At 42.5% G+C, this 21,666-nt stretch overlaps 1 protein-coding gene across 1 annotated transcript; it reads left to right on the top strand.

Annotated features, from left to right (window-relative positions):
* Positions 1-584: 584 nt before the first annotated feature.
* LOC310861371 (angiotensin-converting enzyme-like) lies at positions 585-21,060 on the top strand (the record flags this gene model as incomplete). Its single annotated transcript, XM_083768792.1, has 13 exons — positions 585-803; positions 1,822-1,995; positions 5,389-5,559; positions 6,274-6,361; positions 9,147-9,290; positions 10,223-10,414; positions 11,285-11,382; positions 14,024-14,196; positions 15,749-15,972; positions 16,463-16,607; positions 17,195-17,293; positions 18,380-18,502; positions 20,829-21,060. The coding sequence occupies 13 exons, from the start codon at positions 585-587 to the stop codon at positions 21,040-21,042; spliced, it is 2,064 nt and encodes a 687-aa protein (XP_083624918.1). The 3' UTR covers positions 21,043-21,060.
* Positions 21,061-21,666: the final 606 nt, after the last annotated feature.

The raw sequence follows: 21,666 nt of genomic DNA, 5'->3' as shown, positions 1-21,666 counted from the left end.
GACCTTGCATGCGCACAGCTCGGCGGCACACTCTGAAAGTAATGGTAACTGCTTGAAGGGTCTACTTTCCCCCACCAGAATCATGACTAAAACAGATTCTGTGAGAATAGCAGGTTTTGAATATTAATTAATCTTATACTATATTTAATAAATACCCTTTTGCGGTTTTCAATTGTTTTCTTTACAGACTGGTTACCATATAGGATGACTCATGAGACAACAGCCCTGGGGAATTTGATCAATAGTGTAGTTTTAGCCTATACTTCTCCAACTCTTCTTTCCCTTGCAGAAATGCAGAGAGATCATCTTTAGTGTTGAGTGCATATTGTATACAGGTGTGTGACGCGTTGCCTTCGGAAACGGTTGACTAGCAGGCAGGGAGGCAGGGAGGGAGGGAGGAGAACGTCAAGAAGTTGAGACAACAGCCTCTGGGGATCTCTCACATCATCACTGGATAATAGTGTTGTTTCTCAGCCTGCTTCTCAAACTCTTCATTCCCTTTCTTTGTTTTTCCTTTCCCAGGTTGAAGAGAACGAGTGAGAGAGAGAGACACACACACACACACCCGGCCAAGGAGCAGTAGAATGTTCCGTTTTCTGTGGTCCGCTGTGCTCCTGGTGCCAGTCCTGGCACTGTGCCAGTCTCTGCCAGCCCGCTGGCTCCCTGGGGATTATTACACCACGGTGGACGCTGCGACGTTCCTGGATGACTACAACGGCACTTATGAGCAGGTCCGCTACCAGCTGGAAATGGCCACATGGAACTGGAAAACCAACTTGACCCACTTCAATGCTCAACTCCGGGTGGGTATACAGTTATATCAGGACAGTGGTCCTCAACCTGTGGGCTCGGTTCATTTTTTGTGTGGGTGTCCCCAGATGACAGTAAAGTGACCGTGTGTGTTTGTGTGTTTGTGTGTGAAAAAAGACCATTAATACATCAAAAGTAATCAACAAACTACTATAAAAACTGGCCAAACATTGGGCAAATCATATAAGAACAACAAGGCTATTTTCACAATATTTCCTTTTTTTTTTTTAGTCAAACTAAACGTAAATGCCTCAACTTCTACAATCCCAAATGCTTGTCGGGGTGAGGGGGTCCCCGGTTCAAATATGAATATTTTGGGAGGTCGTGGCACTGAAAAGACGGAGAACCACTGTAGTATAGGACAGTCATCAGAAATGCAGAGAGGTCATCTTCATGTCGAGTGCATACAGGCGTGCGACACGTATACCTTCAGAAACCTTTCATCCCGTATGACGTTGGTGAATTGAAGTGTGTGTTTGCCTGCTCAGAGTGGTGTGGTGTTGTTGGAGCACTTTTGTTCGTTTAAACCGGTTCCTTCTGATAGCAAAGCAAACAACACACGCATGGTCCCGCTCCAGGAGGCTCCTGTGCAGAGTCGGGGGGCCCCTGCTGCATGCTTATACTCTACATCCCCAAAAAGGATTCCGGTATGAACGCCTGTGGCATCTCTAAACTGTCTTTGTGTCATGAATGAATCACCAAGGCTATATAATAGGAGGCTGGAAGGCTGGGAGGGGAACAGTTGAAGAAGTCCATGAGACAACAGCTCCGGGGGGGGGGGGGGGGGGGCAAAGTGAACTCTCATGCCTCACTGGGGGAAAAGTGTATGTAGGTTTAAGCTTCTCCTACTCTTCATCCACTCTTAGTTCTCCCTTTTCTCAGGTTGCCGAGAGTGATATAGAGAGCGTAAATTAGAGAGCCGGGAGAGAGCGAGTATTTTTTAGAATGGTCGGGTTTGTGTGGTCAGCTGCTGTGCTCCTGGTGTTGCCGGTCCTCCTGGCACTATGCCAGGCTGTGCCGGCCCACTCATGGCTTCTTCTTCCTGGGCATTACGCCGACACCACGGCGGACGCTGCCCGGTTTGTGGACGACTACAACGCCACGGCTGAGCAGGCAAAATGCCGCTACCTCTTGGCCGATTGGAGCTACCAAACCAACCTGACGGACTTCAACTCTCGACTCCAGGTTTGTACAGTATAGGTCCAGGACAACATCGGCGGTGGAAAGTCACTAAGTTAGTTTACTTAAGTACAATTTTGAGGTATTTGCAATACTTTTACTTCTATTCCACTACATCTCAGAGGCAAATATTGTACTTTAATTCCACTATATTTATTTGAAAACTTTAGTTTACTTTGTAGATTTTGATTATCATTGCGTCGATCAATCGTTTTCATTTACTATGAAATCCTGAGTCTCGCGTCCGTCACTCCATTATATGGTTGCCAATCCATCATGCCTTGTGACATCACGTGACATCATGGAGACCCTTAACGCCTCCATATATGGTCACGCCTCATGACATCACGCATCGTGACACGTCACGCCACCATATATGGCCATCTCCATACATGAAGATCACGACCCTGACCTTTTTTTTTTAGGTCAGGGTAGGTTTAATGGTTGTCTTTAGTTCAATGTTTGTTTTGTAAACGCCATTGACAATGAACATTTACGTCATAATGTGCCTCATTACGTAATATTGTCTCTTTATTGTTAATGGCGTTTAATGTTTGAGTTTGAGTTAGACTTTATTATATTAGCGCCCCTCACTTCACACGGGAGTGATTTATTTTTTACTTGCGCGAGCAGAGCGTGCGCAAATACTGTTTTCGGCTGCGTATGTCGGTGACACCCTCGGCCAATCGGGGCGCTGCGTGCGTACGCTCGTGACTGGCTCGACCAATCGGAGCGCGAGTTGGCAGCTTGCTGCGTATAGGTGCTGCCACACTTACTAAAAGAGCTGCGGACGTTTCTCGGGTCCACCTCCGCGGCGGACAGATTCCCGGGAAAACGCTGTCCTCCTTCACGGCAGTCGGCTGCGGAGGTGGAGCTTAATTTCCATCCACCAGCTGTCTTAAAAACTCTGAAAAGAAGCTGCGGACAGCTTCTTCAGTCCGCGGCTGTCGGCCGTTTTCCGCTCGGGTGTGGAAACTCTGTCAGTCGGTGGTCCCTTTGACCCTTTGGATCGTCTCCTTGTGTTGGTGGCGTTGCTCGGCCAATCGGATGTAACTATGGGCCGATTCATACTCCTATTTTACCACTGTTTCGGCGCTGTAGTGCCGAAATGATTTCGGCTCGTCAGAAATTTTCAGTAGCACCGAAGAGCCGACTTTAGGACGGTACCCGCCCCGCCGAACCTCAAATGACGTCACATTGTAGGCACTACAGAGCCGAACCGACTTTTATTCTGCTCTAAAATAGGAGTATGAATCGGCCCTATGTGTGTAAAACATGTTTTAAAGACGTATGTGGATGACGTAACCAATTTAAGTTTATAGTATAGTTTAACTAAATATGTCAGATGTTTCAATAACTTGATTGGGGTCTGCTTATAGCGCAGTAGTTGACGGTGGAGAGCCGGTGCGCCAAACAGAATGTATAAGTTGACATTGGCAAGAGTCAGAGATAAGTTGTTGTCTTTCTGGAAGTAATGCTCGGATCAGAACACCTGTTGACTCAAGTGTCAACAGGTGTTGACACTTGAGTGTTTTAAGGCTCGAGTGAATTCACTGATCTATTTTGTCGGCCGTCTATTTGTTACACTGCCCAATTGAACAGTACTTACATCTCATGCTGAACACGAGGAATGAAAATGCCTTTCGTACAGATTGAGACGTTCTATTTAATGTGAAACATTACACCCCGATACCCCTCTTCTTTTGTCGGCCCAGCCTAGGTGTCAATCAATGTGAATATGTTACTTCTCACAGGCATCCTATGAACCATAAGTATATACAGTGATGGGCAAGCTACTTGGAAAATGTAGTAAGCTACACTACCAGTTACTCTCTATTAAATATAGCTCAACTACAACAAAGCTATCCCCAGATAATTGTAGCAAGCTACACTATAAGCTACATGGCAAAAGTAGCTAGCTACATGGACACTACTTTTTTTTTTAAATATTTTTTATCAACTTAATGATCAAGTTTCCACCGAACAAATAGCCTAATAGGCAGGCAAAAATGCTGAGTTTGATTGTTTATTAAACTTTTTCGTTTATGTCAACTTTTTCACATTTACTTGTATTAATGTACCTTGTGGTGTCAGGAGCCGGCTGATTCATGTGTTCAGTGTTGGGAAAGTTCTTTTTTTTATTAACTATAGTTCAGTTCACAGTTAAAAAAAAATTAAGGAACTAATTCAGTTCATAATTCAACATTTCCAAAAAATGAACGATTTTAGTTATTTTTTTTAAAATTATTATTATTGCCACAGCCTAGCCATTTGCACACCAGCTGAGATACATAATTTAGACTAGAGAATGCTAGTCTCTCAAGACAGACTGTTGCCTCGATAGGCACTGTTTTACCGAATATTTGAGGATGGGATACTCCGATTGAGAGAATGCTGACAGGCACTTAAATGAGATGTTAATGTCCTGTAGGTAGACTTAGAAATAAAACTAGTGTTGACTAATCAATACAAGTGGCTCTTATTTTGATGGGGCAGTTTCTGCACAAGAAGTCTGTTTGACTTGTAAACAAGCTACGATGAATGAGCTGTCAAAGTACTATAGTCGCTAAACCACGTTAGCGATCAAAATTTTCATTATGAAAACTTTCACTTAGACAATAATGTAGGTTACACACGCTGGAATTAAACATGGAACCTGCAGGCAGCATTAGGTGAGTAATTCATTGTGTTGTGCTAGAGATAAAAGGACAGCTGCTGTGTGACATCCTCCTGATGCTTAACAACATAACTGTGTCAGACTCTTCTTATCTAAACCAACCAATCATGAATTTTTTCCAGGGATTTTTTTCCCCCACAAAACTTTATTTAGCAGTCAATTTGTAACTTATAGCTTTTGTTGAAAGCTACGTCACTACTTGGGTCTAAAAATTGCTACACTACAAAAAACGCTACTTGGTTCAAAAGGAGTGAAGCTACCATCAAGCTACTGATAAATGTAGTTAAGCTATGTAGCTTCGCTACTTGTAGCTAGCTACTGCCCAACACTGAGTATATACCGCCTGTCCACAGGAATGCTTGAAGTGTGTTTGCATAATATTTGTTGACTGAAAACTGGCAGTTGGAGAAACCAATAAAAAGGCAGAGATGTGCAGTTAAGAGTTCTCAGTTGACCATAGGACAGGGAGGAATACACGCGCGCACGCATGCACGCACGCGCACTCACGCACGCTTTAAGATTGGTCTCCTATTAACTTGCAACAAGAATGCGACAAAAACAAAAGAATCTCGATAATTCAAGGCTTCATGGGGTCAGTAATTATCGAATCAATCTGTGAAGTATTGCTTTAACAAGAGCTTGTGAACTACAGTGGGTCCAATGGAATAGCGGTTATTAGTTCCATTTTCTGAAACAACAACAACATTGTTGTCTTTCTTCAGGTGAAGGCCTCCATGGAGTTACAGGCCTTTGACGAGGCCTGGGGAAAGAGGGCCAAGACGGTGTTCCCTCGAGCCTTCCTTCAAACCCTGACGGACCTCCGTGTCAAGAAGCTGATAGGCAAGATCAGCCTCCTGGGAGCTGCAAACCTGCCAGAGAAAGAGAGACGGGAGGTACATAATACTGTAACATGTATGGATATTATACTGTACTGCTATGTCTGTGTATGGATCCTTCGCTAAACCCCATCCCAAAAACAATTGTCCAATGCTAATCCAAATAGTTTAGAAACCGTTGCTAGGCTGGGCAAGCTTCCATCACCTCATAGCCCTGTCAATGTTATTTTGCATGGCTCTGTTGTTTGACAAATACACAGCTTAACTTCGGGAAAGTTACACGACTGACCCACCCAGCTGATGGCAATAATGCTAATCAGCGTAGTTTTACCGCGCGTTAGGCCCAAACCACACGAATGCAACGCCTTCCAACTGCCATTGGGAATAATGGTTGCAATGACTCCTGTCGGACATTACAGTTGATTGACTTGGGTACTGTTTCTCCCAGTAACATTTCTAGTTTATTGAAATAATGTCATGCACATTTCTCCAGTGCATAGCCTACTACTGCAGGACTTCGAAGACATTTCGAAGCTCCTAGCTCCTGAAGTGATCGATTATTTATATGGAGAAATCCAGTAATTTGACATGCATCTCAATGTCGTGAGAAGAAGCACAACGTGCCAGACCTTGGTCTGGCAGAGTGGAGTGGGTGGGGCTTAGCCAAGGTCAATTCTGTATTTCCGTACAATTGTATTAGATAGAGAGGTAGGCCTACTGTCATACTGAACAATAAACGATAATAATTTCTCCCCTGTTCTGTCCTTGTAGTTCAACACGATTAGTAGCACCATGGAACAACTCTTTTCAACAGCCAAGGTGTGTCCAAAGCCACACGAGTGCTGGGATATGCTGCCTGGTAAGTAGCTTCAGAATTCCAATTTAGACACATTACCACAGTCTTTGTACTACTGAATAACCCATTTAGGCCTGACGTCGAAATAAACGAAAAGTCTCCTGAAAGAATATATGTTCAAAGATTTGTGCCGCATTTTCACCATTTTTCAAAAATAGCAGACCTACAAGCTCATAGTGCGCCACTCGGTGGCGCGCTATGAGCTTGTATATCTGCTATTTTTCAATGGCTAAATAATGCTTAAGACCACTTCACCACTTTTCAACCTATCTTCATAATAACTAATAATCATGATAAAATGGCACGATTTTGTTCTACTCAGTCTGTGTCTCACAGGAGGGCTGTGGGCAGTTTAGAAACCGTCTTCCAGTGACATCATCATTAGGCAGATTTTTTTTAAAACAAGATTTTTTTTACAAAAATGTTTAGATTTTCATTATCGTGAGAACGATGGCTTCCATTTTCGCATTGCCACTTTTCAGGACTAGAAAGCCTGCAGTTTCTATTAGCTTGGATTCCCCATCGATGATGTCACTGGAAGACGGTTTGTGAACTGCCCACAGCCCTCCTATGAGACACAGACAGAGTAGAAAGAAAATGCGCCATTTTTTTCATGATTATTAGTGAGGACCTATTATATGAAGATAGCTTGAAAAGTGGTGAAGTGGTCCTTTAACCAAAACGGGTTCCCATACAGAATGGAATAATGAGGTGTCCAATTTCAAGTGAAACAGGTTCTCCTCCCCCCCCCCCCCCCCCCCCCCCTCTCAACTCGACTCACTTCGCTGTCCATGGTGCTGAAGACGGTGCACGGTATACTGTGGGAGATAGATCTTATCAGATAGAAGTTGCCGAGTCACAGACACGCGCTGTTGTTATTTGAATATTAAAATAGCTATTATTAAAATAACAATTACAATAGCTTGATTCTATTGTGTTGTGTCTGTGTAGCATCTGCGCAGTTCGGCACATTGTGTTCCTCATTGGAAATGTAAAAGGAACACTTTGTAACAGTTTCTGGGGAAGAATAGTGTTGCATCTCTTCAGCAGAATAAACACCCAGTTGACTGTACCTTTTGCTGTAGGTGTTCGACTGCAGCAGTCACCTGTGTTGCATGTGCTGTGCTGTACTGTACTGTCTCACACAGTGGCCTTGTGGTTAGAGTGTCCGCCCTGAAACTGGGAGGTCGGGGTTCGATCCCTGGTCCGGGTCATACCAAAGACTGTAAAAATGGGACCCGATGCCTCCCTGCTTGACACTCGGCATCGAAGGGTTGGATCGGGGGGGGTCAAATCTACTAATAACTAATCAAATGATTCCCGAGCGCGGCACGGCTGCAGCTCACCGCTCCAAGAGATGGGTCAAATGCGGAGAACAAATTCCACTGCGGTAACGTATGTGACAAATCGTACGACTTTGACTTTTTTATGGGGGGGGGGGTGATCCATTTCTATGTACCAAGATCACTCGATGCAGCTAGTGCAGGAATACCCACAATGATTAGTCTTTAGGGTGGGTTGTGTTCCATTTGATATCCTTCTCCTATCACAGCAGCTCACACATCTTGCTGCTGTGTTTGCACATTGTTGTAATTCGCATTGTGTGTGCAGTGGGTCTGTCTTCCCTGAGGAGGCAGGTCTGCCTATGACAGCCTTTCTCAATCGCAGGGACTGTGCTCACTGAGTCTGTACCTAGTTAAGATGTGTCTTTGTTTTGGGTCGGCCATGATGCTCAGGTGTTCTGCCACAGTGTAATCTCACCCGTCACTGTCATCAGGTCAAAGGGAGAGAAGGTGATTGGCTCCCCCCCCCCCCCTTTTTATGTTGTATTAATGTATTTCTATTCCAACCTGTACATATAGATTTAGTGTGTTTGAGAAACGTATCGTCTGTTGTCACTGTTTGTTCATTGTGAATGAACGCATGGGACCCGAATGGAAACAAGACCGCAAGGGTCTTTCTTCGGCGCTGTTCCTTTTGGACCAATGCTGTGCTTGACTGTACCCTGTACTGTTTGCATCTTATTGTCCAATCAAATTATCAATCAATCAATCAATCAATCAATCAGTCTCTGTTTATAGGGCCAGGTAGCATTCTAGTTGACTCTGCTTGTGTGTGCTTTCTAGTGTGTCATAGCTTTCCCTTTGCTGTTTTATCCCATTCTGACCGGGCACCCATTTTGTTGTCAGCATCATGTTATGCTTTAGCTATTTAAAAATAGCAGATCTACAAGCTCATATCGCGCCACCGAGTGGCGCGATACGAGCTTGTAGGTCTGCTATTTTTGAAAAATCGAAGAGCGACTGACATTTTTAGAATCTGATCTCAGGTCAGAATGGGTTCATCAGACCAGTGTGTGTCCGGCGGAAACCTCGTATGAATCTGATCTCAGGTCAGAATGGGTTATAGGCCAGTGGGTTTTCTATCTGGTGGCTCTGTTTGTGCCCAGACAGAGCTCTATAGGGCCAGCTGGCCGTGGGGGCATCTCTCTCTCTAGAGTTTTGCTGTGTGTGTTTGTTGTGCCTTTTGTTATTGAGTGCATCTGGGTCACTTTCATTTAGGTGGTGGAATTTAAAGTGCTCTATTTTTTTTTTAAACTTTGATTATGAGTAGAGTGGGTATATCGTCCTAATTCTGCCCTGCATTATTTGGTGTTTTCCGCTGGATCCGGAGAATGGATGGATGGAGGGCGACTGAAAAGGTTGAGAACGACCGTACTGTATACGACTGTACTGTAGTTTGTGTGTTTTAAGGGTGTGTTGGATTGGTCTGTTGTCCCTCTCTCCAGAGCTGACCGACATCATGGCCTCCTCCAGGAGTTACAACAAGCTGCTGTATGCGTGGGAGGCCTGGCACAAGGCAGCAGGGGTTCCTCTACGGAAGCTTTACCCCACATTTGTGAAGCTCTTCAACAAGGCCGAGGTGGCCGATGGTAGGAACCATCTACCGTGTTTGTGAATTTATTTTCAGGTATTTGGCCGTTGGTCTGACGTTTGACAGCAAATGTGTTTGTCATTCCTTCCATTTTCATTATTTCTGCAGAGGTGATCAACATTGAGGCCCCCTTTTCCACCGGTTGGTTCCCAGTGGGAACCGGATCAGTTCTTTTCCACCGGTTGGTTCCAAAGTGGGAACCGGTTCAGTTCTTTTTCACCGGTTGGTTCCAAAGTGGGAACCGGTTCAGTTATTTTCCACCGGTTGGTTCCCAGTGGGAACCGGTTCAGTTCTTTTCCACCGGTTGGTTCCAAAGTGGGAACCGGTTCAGTTCTTTTCCACCGGTTGGTTCCCAGTGGGAACCGGTTCAGTTCTTTTCCACCGGTTGGTTCCAAAGTGGGAACCGGTTCAGTTCTTTTCCACCGGTTGGTTCCAAAGTGGGAACCGGTTCAGTTCTTTTCCACCGGTTGGTTCCAAAGTGGGAACCGGTTCAGTTCTTTTTGGTTCTCAGTCCATGAGCCATAGCTCCAAAATTGAAACGTCAATAATGAATTGAGTGGGAAAAACCATACCTATATTAGATTGTTATCACCATTAAACTTCCCCAATTGAGTACTTACACGAAGACACATTTATTGTATTACAATCTTTTTATTTTTAAATATGCAAATGAGGCATTATGTAGGAAAATATGAAAAATAATCAAAAATATGAAAAAGCTACTACTGTGGAAGGGTTATGATGTATTAATTTACTTGTATTGATCCTATAAACAATTTAATATAGGGTATAGTTTGCCCACCAAATTTGGAGCTCTGGCTCATGGACTAAAAACCAAAAAGAACTGAACCGGTTCCCATTGGGAACCGACCGATGGAAAAGGGGTCAGAGGGAAAGACACACACACGTTGCCATTGCATTTCATCAAAGGTTTTGAAGATGCTGGTGATTCCTGGAGATCCAAGTATGAGACGGACACCCTCAAGGAGGACCTGGAGAAGATCTACAAGACCATAGAGCCTCTCTACCAGAACCTGCATGCGTATGTCCGCCGCAAGCTCCATGATCACTATGGAGCCAAATACGTCAACCTTAAAGGACCCATCCCTGCCCATCTGCTGGGTACGTGTGACCTTCAATCCGTAGTTTTCAACCCTTTTTCATTTATTCATTGGGCATTTGAGCCACGGACAACTGTTTGATGAGATTTAGCCTCTCGGAGCCAAAACGTTTGCTATCGTTGGATATACGATTTTGTCCACAATTCCGTGCTGTATTGATGTGGTACCGTATAAGATAACAGGCAAACGTTGATCGAAGTAACAATTCTTGTACACTTCTTCCAGACTTCTCGTAGTAATGCAGATAACTCACAAGATAATTCACAATAATTAATAACTCTTGAGAGCATATGAACTGAACACCAAATGGTCCATCTTCACTATCTGTGTATAGGCCACAACAAAGTGTATAATGCAGCTTTAAGTGGGTTAATCAGACTACTGGATTTTAGTCGATTATGAAAAAACAAACAAAAAAATCTGTTCCCATTTGTCCGTGCTGATTTGACGATACAGAATGATTTCTAAATGATTACACACAAAAAAAAACTGCTTCTCGATTGATTAAGTCAGTTATCGTTTCTAAATATTGGCTGTAACTTGTTCTGCCTCCTATACTGCATGCGCTGGTATGCAGTGCCAGCTCAGTGGCCTTGTGGTTAGAGTGTCCGCCCTGAGACTGGGAGGTCGGGGGTTCGATCCCCGGCCGTGTCATACCAAAGACTGTAAATAACGGGACCCAGTGCCTCCCTGCTTGACACTCTGCATCAAGGGTTGGATTGGGGGTGGGAAGTGAGGACGCTGGCGTCGACTGTTCGCCGCTTCACCTCCCAATGTATGAATGAATGAACCATTGTAAGCGCTTTGAGTAGGCACGTAGTCTGCTAGGGGGGGTTTTGTGCTTGACTCAAATACGTCTCTCATCCTATAGGAAACATGTGGGCTCAGCATTGGAACAATATTTATAGCATGATGATTCCATATCCTGGCAAAACCCACGTGGATGTGACAGAGGCCATGGTTAAAAAGGTACGAGCTGTGACAGACCATGGATTATTATTACATGTGTGCCGACGCAATAGAGTGGGAAAGCATTGTTTATTTTAACCCATTTTGACATGGGAGCGATTTTACAAATGTCTTCTAAATCCTGACAGTTTTCTGAGATTTTTCAAAAATAGCAGACCTACAAGCTCGTATCTGCTATTTTTCCAATAGCTAAAGCATAACATAGTGCTAACACCAAAAGGGGTTCCCACCCAAATTGGGTTAAAGGCGTCTTCAGAAATCTGATGGGGGTCATCCCATTTTGGGCAAGTGGCTATGGGCGTTTATAGCCAATATAGCCACTACTATGGAACTACTTTGTTCCAACCCATAACTCCCTTGGGAAACTTTGTGACAGCTGCTGAAAGTTGGGGTACCATAAACATCCAATATAAGGCAAAATCCCAAGATTTCATTATGCTTTAAGTACCATGTGACATGTCAAACTAGGGGGTTTTCATGATGCTGAATCCATTCCAAGAATTAGTTTAGCAATGGATTCAGAATCATGAAAACCCCCTCACATGCTACTTAAAGTATAATGAAATTTGGACATTTTTGCCTTATATTGGGTGTTAATGGAACCCCAACTTTCAGCAGCTGTCACAAAGTTTCCCAAGGGAGTTGGGTTGGAAAAAAAAATTCTGTGATAGTAGACACCTTTATGAACACATTTGTGAAGAAAGCTAGTGGTAAGCATTTTATTTTGCAGATTTGCCACACATTTAGCAAATTTTCCCTAATTATGGCACTGGACGAGGGGAAAGTATTTTACTGACCGACCACAGCCTATAGCCATACAAGTGTTGCCTAGCAACGGAGAGCTAAACAATCCGTGGCAATCAGCGATCTGAAACTATTTGAAATGATTTATTAGGAGTAACCCCTTGAGATGAAACATCTCATTTTCAAGGGTGGTCCGCAAGCTGAATCGATACAATAAAAATACAAGTCGTTGAAGTCATCCTTGGCAGTGAGCACCATTGGAGGAAAAGACGTTAAAGACATCTTAATGTCTTACTGTACCTCATGTGTTGCTCCATCAGAAATACAATGCTACACACATGTTCTGTGTTACTCCATCAGAACTATAATGGCACACACCAGCATAGAGTCATATATAATAGAGACGTCACCGGATTTATCCTCCCATCCACTTGCATTGAGTTGCTCACCCAGCGCATGAGGCGATTTCACCCCTTCTTCCGGGCTTGGAACAGAGTGCATTCTGGGATGCATTTGGGCCAAACACATGAACGAGTACCGCGTGTGCGTGCACTGCTCCATCACAATGCCACACACATGTTCTGTGTTGCTCCATCACAATGCCACACACATGTTCTGTGTTGCTCCATCACAATGCCACACACATGTTCTGTGTTGCTCCATCACAATGCCACACACATGTTCTGTGTTGCTCCATCAGAACTATAATGCCACACACATGTTCTGTGTTGCTCCATCAGAACTATAATGCCACACACATGTTCTGTGTTGCTCCATCACAATGCCACACACATGTTCTGCGTTGCTCCATCAGAACTATAATGCAACACACATGTTCTGTGTTTCTCCATCAGAACTATAATGCCACACACATGTTCTGTGTTTCTCCATCAGAACTATAATGCCACACACATGTTCTGTGTTTCTCCATCAGAACTATAATGCCACACGCATGTTCTGTGTTTCTCCATCAGAACTATAATGCCACACGCATGTTCTGTGTTTCTCCATCAGAACTATAATGCCACACACATGTTCTGTGTTTCTCCATCAGAACTATAATGCCACACGCATGTTCTGTGTTTCTCCATCAGAACTATAATGCCACACACATGTTCTGTGTTTCTCCATCAGAACTATAATGCCACACACATGTTCTGTGTTGCTCCATCAGAACTATAATGCCACACACATGTTCTGTGTTTCTCCATCAGAACTATAATGCCACACGCATGTTCTGTGTTTCTCCATCAGAACTATAATGCCACACGCATGTTCTGTGTTTCTCCATCAGAACTATAATGCCACACACATGTTCTGTGTTTCTCCATCAGAACTATAATGCCACACGCATGTTCTGTGTTTCTCCATCAGAACTATAATGCCACACGCATGTTCTGTGTTTCTCCATCAGAACTATAATGCCACACACATGTTCTGTGTTTCTCCATCAGAACTATAATGCCACACACATGTTCTGTGTTTCTCCATCAGAACTATAATGCCACACGCATGTTCTGTGTTTCTCCATCAGAACTATAATGCCACACACATGTTCTGTGTTTCTCCATCAGAACTATAATGCCACACACATGTTCTGTGTTTCTCAAATCAGAACTATAATGCCACACGCATGTTCTGTGTTTCTCCATCAGAACTATAATGCCACACGCATGTTATGTGTTTCTCCATCAGAACTATAATGCCACACGCATGTTCTGTGTTTCTCCATCAGAACTATAATGCCACACGCATGTTCTGTGTTTCTCCATCAGAACTATAATGCCACACACATGTTCTGTGTTTCTCCATCAGAACTATAATGCCACACGCATGTTCTGTGTTGCTCCATCAGAACTATAATGCCACACACATGTCCTCCATCTATCTCCATCAGAACTATAATGCCACACACATGTTCCGCGTTGCGGAGGAGTTCTTCACCTCGTTGGGTCTCAAGGAGATGCCTCCAGAGTTCTGGAAGGAGTCCATGCTGGAGAAACCCACCGACGGACGACCGGTGGAGTGCCACGCCTCCGCCTGGGACTTCTACAACCGCAAAGACTTCAGGTTAGCACGGCCGCACACGTTGGTGTAAAGCAACTAAGTACTGTACTTACTGTAAGTAAAAGTTTGAGTTACTAGATACTTCAAATATATTTTTATTATTATTACAAAACATACATTAACCAATGCAACCAATACATTATTTTTACAGGCCTACATTTGAAAACTTGAAATGGGACATTCAGCATAACGAGTGATACTTTAAAGTACATCTTGATACCAATACGTTTGTACACTTACTCAATACATTTTGAATTCCGGACATTTACTTTTACTTAACCCATTTTGGGGCGGGAACCCCTTTTGGTGTTAGCATTATGTTATGCTTTAGCTATTGAAAAACAGCAGATCTACCTGTACAAGCTCATAGCGCGCCACCGAGTGGCGCGCGCTATGAGCTTGGGATCACAATCTTGATCCCTCTGTTTGGGTAACTATCGACCCATTTCAAATCTGCCCTTTCTGGGCAAGGTTTTAGAAAAATGCATCTTTCATCAATTGGATGTGTTTCTACGGAACAATAATGTGCATAACAAATTCCAATCTGGCTTTAGGAAAGGTCACAGCACAGAAACAGCACTTGTAAAAGTAATTAATGATCTTAGGGTGTCTGCTTACAAGAAACATGTATCCGTTCTCTTACTTCTAGATATAACGGCTGTATTTGACACGATTGATCAATTGATTCAATTTTAATACAGCGTCTGGAGCACTGGATAGGCCTGTCTGGTACGGCCCTGTCCTGGTTTTCCTCCTACCTATCAAACAGAAGTTATTGTGTTGTATAGTTGTTTTTTCTCGGCTTGATTACTGCAATGCACTTTTTTCAGGGCTGCCTAAGAAAACAACTGACAGATTACAACTTGTCCAAAATGCAGCAGCCAGAATTTTAACTAGAACTAAGATGAGAGAACATAATTTACTCCAGTTTTGGCTTCACTGCACTGGCTTCCGGTTGTTTTTAGGATTGATTTTAAAATGATTTTACTTGTGTATAAAGCTCTCAATGGTCTCGCACCTTCCTACCTACATGACTGCCTGCCTAAATATGTCCCAAACGCCCCCTAAGGTCTTCCACTGCTGGCCTGCTCGCTTTGCCTAAAAAAATGGCAACAAAAAAATACGGGGAAGCAGCTTTTTGCTTCTACGGGCCGTCGGCATGGAACAAGCTCCCACTGTACCTTCGTCAGGCAGCCTCTGTAGACATTTTTAAAGCACAGCTCAAGACCCACTTCTACAACATTGCTTTTAATTGATCTTTTATTTTTTGTCCTCACTGTATTGCATTACTGCTTGTTTTTTAATGTCGTTGCCTTGCTTTTCTTTTTTTTTCTCCATTGCTCTGTAAAGCACTTTGAGCTGCATTTCATGTCATGAGAGGTGCTATACAAATAAAGTTTTATTATTATTATTGTAGGTCTGCTATTTTTGAAAAATCAAAGAACGACTGACATAGCAAACATAGCTTTTTCAGAAAACTGTCGGGATGTAGAATAATTTTTTTTTAGAATCTGATCTCAGGTCTGTATGGTTATGGTATTGTGTGCGTGTATAGGATCAAGCAGTGTACCAAGGTGACCATGGACCATCTGTCCACGGTGCATCATGAGATGGGACATGTGGAGTACTACCTGCACTACCAGGACCAGCCTGTAGGCTTCCGCCGCGGAGCCAACCCTGGCTTCCATGAGGCCATAGGGGACGTCATGACTCTGTCCATCGCCACACCCAAACACCTGCAGACCATTGGCCTGCTGGATTCTGTCACCAACGACCCCGGTAGCATTCATTGATACATGAATGAATTTATTATAATTCTTGCTTCAGCCAGTTCAGATAGATGGATAGATGGATAGATAGATAGATAGATAGATAGATAGATGGATAGATAGATAGATAGATAGATAGATAGATGGATGCCTATATTATTCCTTAGGACATGAGCTACATTAGTAGATTTGTTTTGCAATTGATTCTATAGCTACATGTCGTCTCAACAACTAAACAAAGACGGCATTAACCCATTTTGGCCTGACGTCGAAATAAGAATATATATTCAAAGATTTGTGCCGCATTGTCACGATTTTTAAAAAATAGCTAAAGTATAAGATAATGCTTAGTTAAAACACCAAAACGGGTTCCCGGCGGAAAGTCAGGCTAAGGAATTCAGCCAACATCAACCATTCAAATGCGTCATTGGCGTTGTTTATGCTATATTCTATAATATAATATACTGTAAGGCTAAACACCGCATTGTCTTTATGCACAGAGAGTGACATCAACTATCTGTTTACGATGGCCCTGAAGAAAATTGCTTTCCTGCCGTTTGGCTACCTCATCGACCAATGGAGATGGAGCGTGTTCAGCGGGGACACACCCCCAGAGCGCTACAACTCTGAATGGTGGCGACTCAGGTATATATGAAATGAATCCCTTTTTTCAGTCATGCTATAATTATGTAACATTCATGTTAGTATAATCTTTTTGACGACACCTCTGAGTTATAGTCATTATGGTATTTGTCTATACGCAAGTACTGCTCAAAGAGGAATGCATGCTGCAACAAGTTGTCGGAAACGGTATTGACTTTGGAATAAATCAATATGTATAAAGGTAGGTATAAAGGTGTTCCTGAATCTCGGATGTGCAGTATATACAGGATAATTTATATTTATATGGTTATATAAATATGGTTGGGAAGTTGCCAGCCGACTCCGGATAAGCTGTTGAGGATGGATGGATGGATGTTTGGATGAATGGACAAATATTAGGGGTGTAAGGATATACGTAGTGACAGAAAGTAACTGCATCGAAACATCGATTTTAATCTCAATCTTTAAAAAACTGCACTATCCACATGTTTCACACAGATTAAATTGAATTTAAATGATTGAATCGTATCGTATCACCACAATCACATGGACATGTAAGGATCACATTGACTTATAATGCCACGCACACCAATGTCAAATTATGTCATTCTCTTGTGCCTTTTTGAAAGGACAAAGTACCAAGGAATCTGCCCACCCATCAAGCGCACGGAGGAGCACTTTGACCCTGGAGCAAAATACCATGTCGCTTCAAACACACCTTATATCAGGTAAGAAATGCTACATTTCCTTCAAACACGCCATACATGATGCATCAAAGATTTTGATGGTTGACATTCACAGCACAAGATTGATTGTGAAAAGTGGAAAATGAAATGCATAGCAATCAATAAATTACGTCTTTGGGCTCAAATGCATACTGTACTGTCACAATAATGTGATTTTAGATTAGTCCGATAACCCAAACCCTAACCTAATCTTACAACCCTAATCTCTGTTGATTTGGACAGCAAATTTAGATTTTAGTTTTAGTCATAGTCTCTTGAATAGTTTTCAATTATCGTAAGATTTTAGTCGACTAAATCTACAGGTGATTTAGTCGACTAAATGTATTTTGGTGGGCCTTGACGTCACCGCAATTACTGATTTTACACCAGCTGAAACTAGCTGATCTACAAGCTTGAGCTTGAGTTTCCATTTAGTTTTCGTCAGTGCAAAAAGGTAGTCGGCGAACATTTTTCGTCATAGTTTCAGTCGACGAAATCAAGACGGGAGTGAAGAAACACAAACAAAAAGAGCAGACAGAATTTAGAATTGTCAAACTATAAAACTGATAAACTGATAAATTGATTTGAAAATAGATTTGTTGTTTACACCCATTTTGGTGTCAGCATCATGTTATGCTTTAGCTATTTAAAAATAGCAGATCTACAAGCTCATATCGCGCCACCGAGTGGCGCGATGCGAGCTTGTAGGTCTGCTATTTTTGAAAAATCGAAGAGCGACTGACATTTTTAGAATCTGATCTCAGGTCAGAATGGGTTAATCAGACCAGTGTGTGTCCAGTGGAAACCTCGTATGAATCTGATCTCAGGTCAGAATGGGTTAAGAGCTGAGATGGAGATGAAGAGAGCCCTGCTACAGCACAAACACTACACTTATGACTCGTCATGATGGCACCCTCATCCGCTCTCCTCATCCATCCATCTTCTCTCCCCTTGAGCTAGCTGAACTCTCCGTCTAACCTGACGGGCAGTATTTTTGTCTGGTTTATGTTTTTTTTTATTGCATGTTGTGTCAATTCGACTAAAGCAAATGTATAAAGATGACTCTGCGACCGACCGTCTCCCCTGCAGGTATTTTTTCAGCTACATCCTGCAGTTCCAGTTCTACGAGAAACTGTGCCAGGCAGCCAATCACGTTGGCCCCCTGCACACATGTGATATCTACCGTTCAAGGGAGGCAGGAGCGGTCTTAGAGTAAGTCCTGACTCCTCCTATATACTGTAGTTTATAATAATAATAATAAACTCTATTTATATAGAACTTTTCAAAAACACTTTTACAAAGTGATTCACAACACTAACCCTCCGACTGTCATTAGAACGACAACCTACCTCAAACCCTAGCCTAACCATAACCGCAAACACGGGAGCAGCGCATGTTCGACCTCATGTCCGACTGCTGTTTCCGCATGTCGGACCTTTGGTGTGTCGGATCTGCGTGTGCATCCCAACTTGTGTGCAAAGCGCAAGTTGGCAGCTCGACAGAGTGCATTTCTAGTTTTGTGTTGTATTTATTTTTGTAATAATGCTAGAACAATGCCTATTTCAGCATGCCACCAGGAATAGAAAGCATGCCGTTTCTATTTAGCTTTAATTGCCCATTGATGATGTCACTGGTAGGAAGGTTTCTGAACTGATGCCATATTGTGATGAGCATTAGTGAGGACCATTGATTTGAAGATACTGTAGGTTGAAATGGGATTGATTGATTGATTGATTGAAGTGGGCGATAACTGAGTAAATGTACTTGAGTACTGTACCTAAGTACAGATTCTGAGGATCCACAGATACTTTACCTGAGTGTTTATTTTTAATTTTTATACGCATTACTTACTCTAATATACATTTCCAAGACAAATTATTATACGTACACTTCTAGGAAGGCTGTACGTTTAGGTTGGCTGTTTTTTGAGAACATGATGCGACATCATGTGGCAGCCACACTGGGCGCCCCTCACTTCACACCAGTGTGATTTAGTTTTTCTGCTCTCACACTAGCCGTGCCTGGCGACGGGAACCCCTTTTGGTGTTCTAACTAAGCATTATGGTATACGTTAGCTATTGGAAAATAGCAGATCAAGTGGCGCGCTACGAGCTTGTAGGTCTGCTATTTTAGAAAAATCGTGAAAATGCGGCACAAATCTTTGAACATATATTCTTTCAGAAGACTTTTTCTTTATTTCGACGTCCGGCCTAAATGGGTTAATTCCACCTCCGTTCACCAGCTACAGCAGGGCTTCATAGAGCACCGAAGTCCTGACGTAACTCGCTTATCCCGACGATTCCCCTGGTTCGCGGAAGTAATTTCTCTATGGAGAATAACATGGGGTGATCTTAATATCGTCTACTATAAGCGTCGTGGTCCAAAAATAAACAAGCTGTCTCGGCGTTATTGTCGGGAAGGTGTCTCTGTATAGTTTGCAACAGTCAGTCACTCATATATGATACAGTCTGCTTCTAGCGAAAATGTAACTAATTCAGCAGCAGTAACATTAGCGTTTTCTCTCAGTCAGTTGATTCTTCATATCCATATGAGTGAAACGGCCGGGGTGACATGTTTATTTTTCAAACACAGTTGTTATATGAGGCGATCTAAAATCGCCTCAATGGGGATTTCAATGCAACTAAACAAATACATGAACCTGGGGACTGACGCCCTCTACTGAAAGTGACGTCAGACTTCTGTGCTCTATTCTCTTGCTCGGTGTTCAAACTGTTGTTGTTAAGAGAGGACGATTGGCACAATCAATTCTTACCTTTTTCTATATTGTATCAAAAAAAGGAAAGTATAATCCTGTTATGCTAATTGATGTATAACATAGTTGTTCTACAAGCAAGCACATCAGTGCATACAGTACAAGTTGTTTCAGAGTAAAAAAAGAAAACAAGAATTGTGAAAGAAATACAGCAATTTGTTGATCTGAAAAATAAGACATTTACTTTGACTCTTAAGTACATTTAAAAGCAAGTTTGTAATATTTCAGTAAATCTTTTTTCACTGAGCTACTTTTACCTGTAGTGGAGTACATCTGACCAGGTCGTATTTGTACTCTTACTCAAGTACTGTGGTCGAGTATACTCTGTCCACCTCTGTTGATTGGATACTTTAACAGTTTGCAGAAAAAAAGCACAGGAAAGTACATAAAAGGTCTGCCAAGGAATTAAAACCCAAGAAAGCATATGGCTTGTGTCCAATGGGGTCGGAATTGGGTGAAGTGGTCCTTTAAGCCCTATTTTATACGGTATACTTTGTCGCACAAAGGTGTTGCGCAAACATGCTGAAAGTAGCAGATCTACAAGCTCTATATATATTTTTTTTTTTTACCAAAATAGTTTCAGGCATGGCATCCAGTGCATATTTAGATACAGGATGACGTCCCTGGCACTTAAACAGTTTTAATTGATTATTTTATTAAATTACCATTGTATTTTTTTATATCATCAATTGCATACAGGTATAGTTCAATTTACGATGAAATGTTGAAGCCCTATAAGTGAGATCTCATTTCCATATTTTCCAGGAGGGTGCTGAAGTCTGGCTCTTCCAAACCCTGGACTGAAGTTCTCCAGTCGGCTCTGGGGACCGACAAGATGGACGCCGGGGCTCTGATGAGATACTTTGATCCCATGATCAAATGGCTCCAACAGCAGAACGCCGATGAAACCTTAGGGTGGCCCGACGTCAACTGGGTGCCGGCCGTCCCTGAGGGCTATGCACAGGGTGTTGGTTGGTGAGAAGGGGTTTAACGACACATGTGTGTCTCAACACATTTTGGACTGGGGTCAATAATAAAATAAAATGCTTCTAAATCCTAACATCTTTCTGAAAAACCCATGTTTTTTGTGCAATTGTTATTAACCGATCCCCTCCAAGTGTCCGACGGTTTCTGACAGAAAAAGACTTGATCGCCGATGGGAACTTTCAATTCACTAATACATTCATTATTAATTAATAATTTGTTAAATTGACTCCATGATATTCTGGTCAATAATGCCTGTGTGAAAAGTTGGAGCGATTGGTGCAGCCAGTGAGGAGCTACGACAATGATTTATATGAATTACATACGATTTATACTATTACAAAGTTTCTTCTATTACATAACTTGCACTCTGAAGTTGTCCTTGTCTGAGATTAGGGTGTTTTTTGGCAAGGTGTAAGAGGTATTACTATTATTTTCTTGTTTTTGTATAAATGTTGGCCCTTTAATGTTGTGTCCAGGATCTTTGTCATCTCCGTCAGATTTCTACAAAAAGATAATTTAATGGGGCATAAACAGGCTTCGCTCTATAGTCTATACTATTGTCCGCTGTCCTGTTTTTTTAATTTTATTTATTTTGAAGGCAGGAAAGCTTCTCTTG

The sequence above is a fragment of the Protomyctophum parallelum genome (genome assembly GCF_964188405.1).
Source record: "Protomyctophum parallelum genome assembly, chromosome: 7".
NCBI lineage: Eukaryota > Metazoa > Chordata > Actinopteri > Myctophiformes > Myctophidae > Protomyctophum > Protomyctophum parallelum.
Note: the sequence above shows the minus strand (reverse complement) of the source record. Positions and strands in the feature narration are given on the sequence as shown.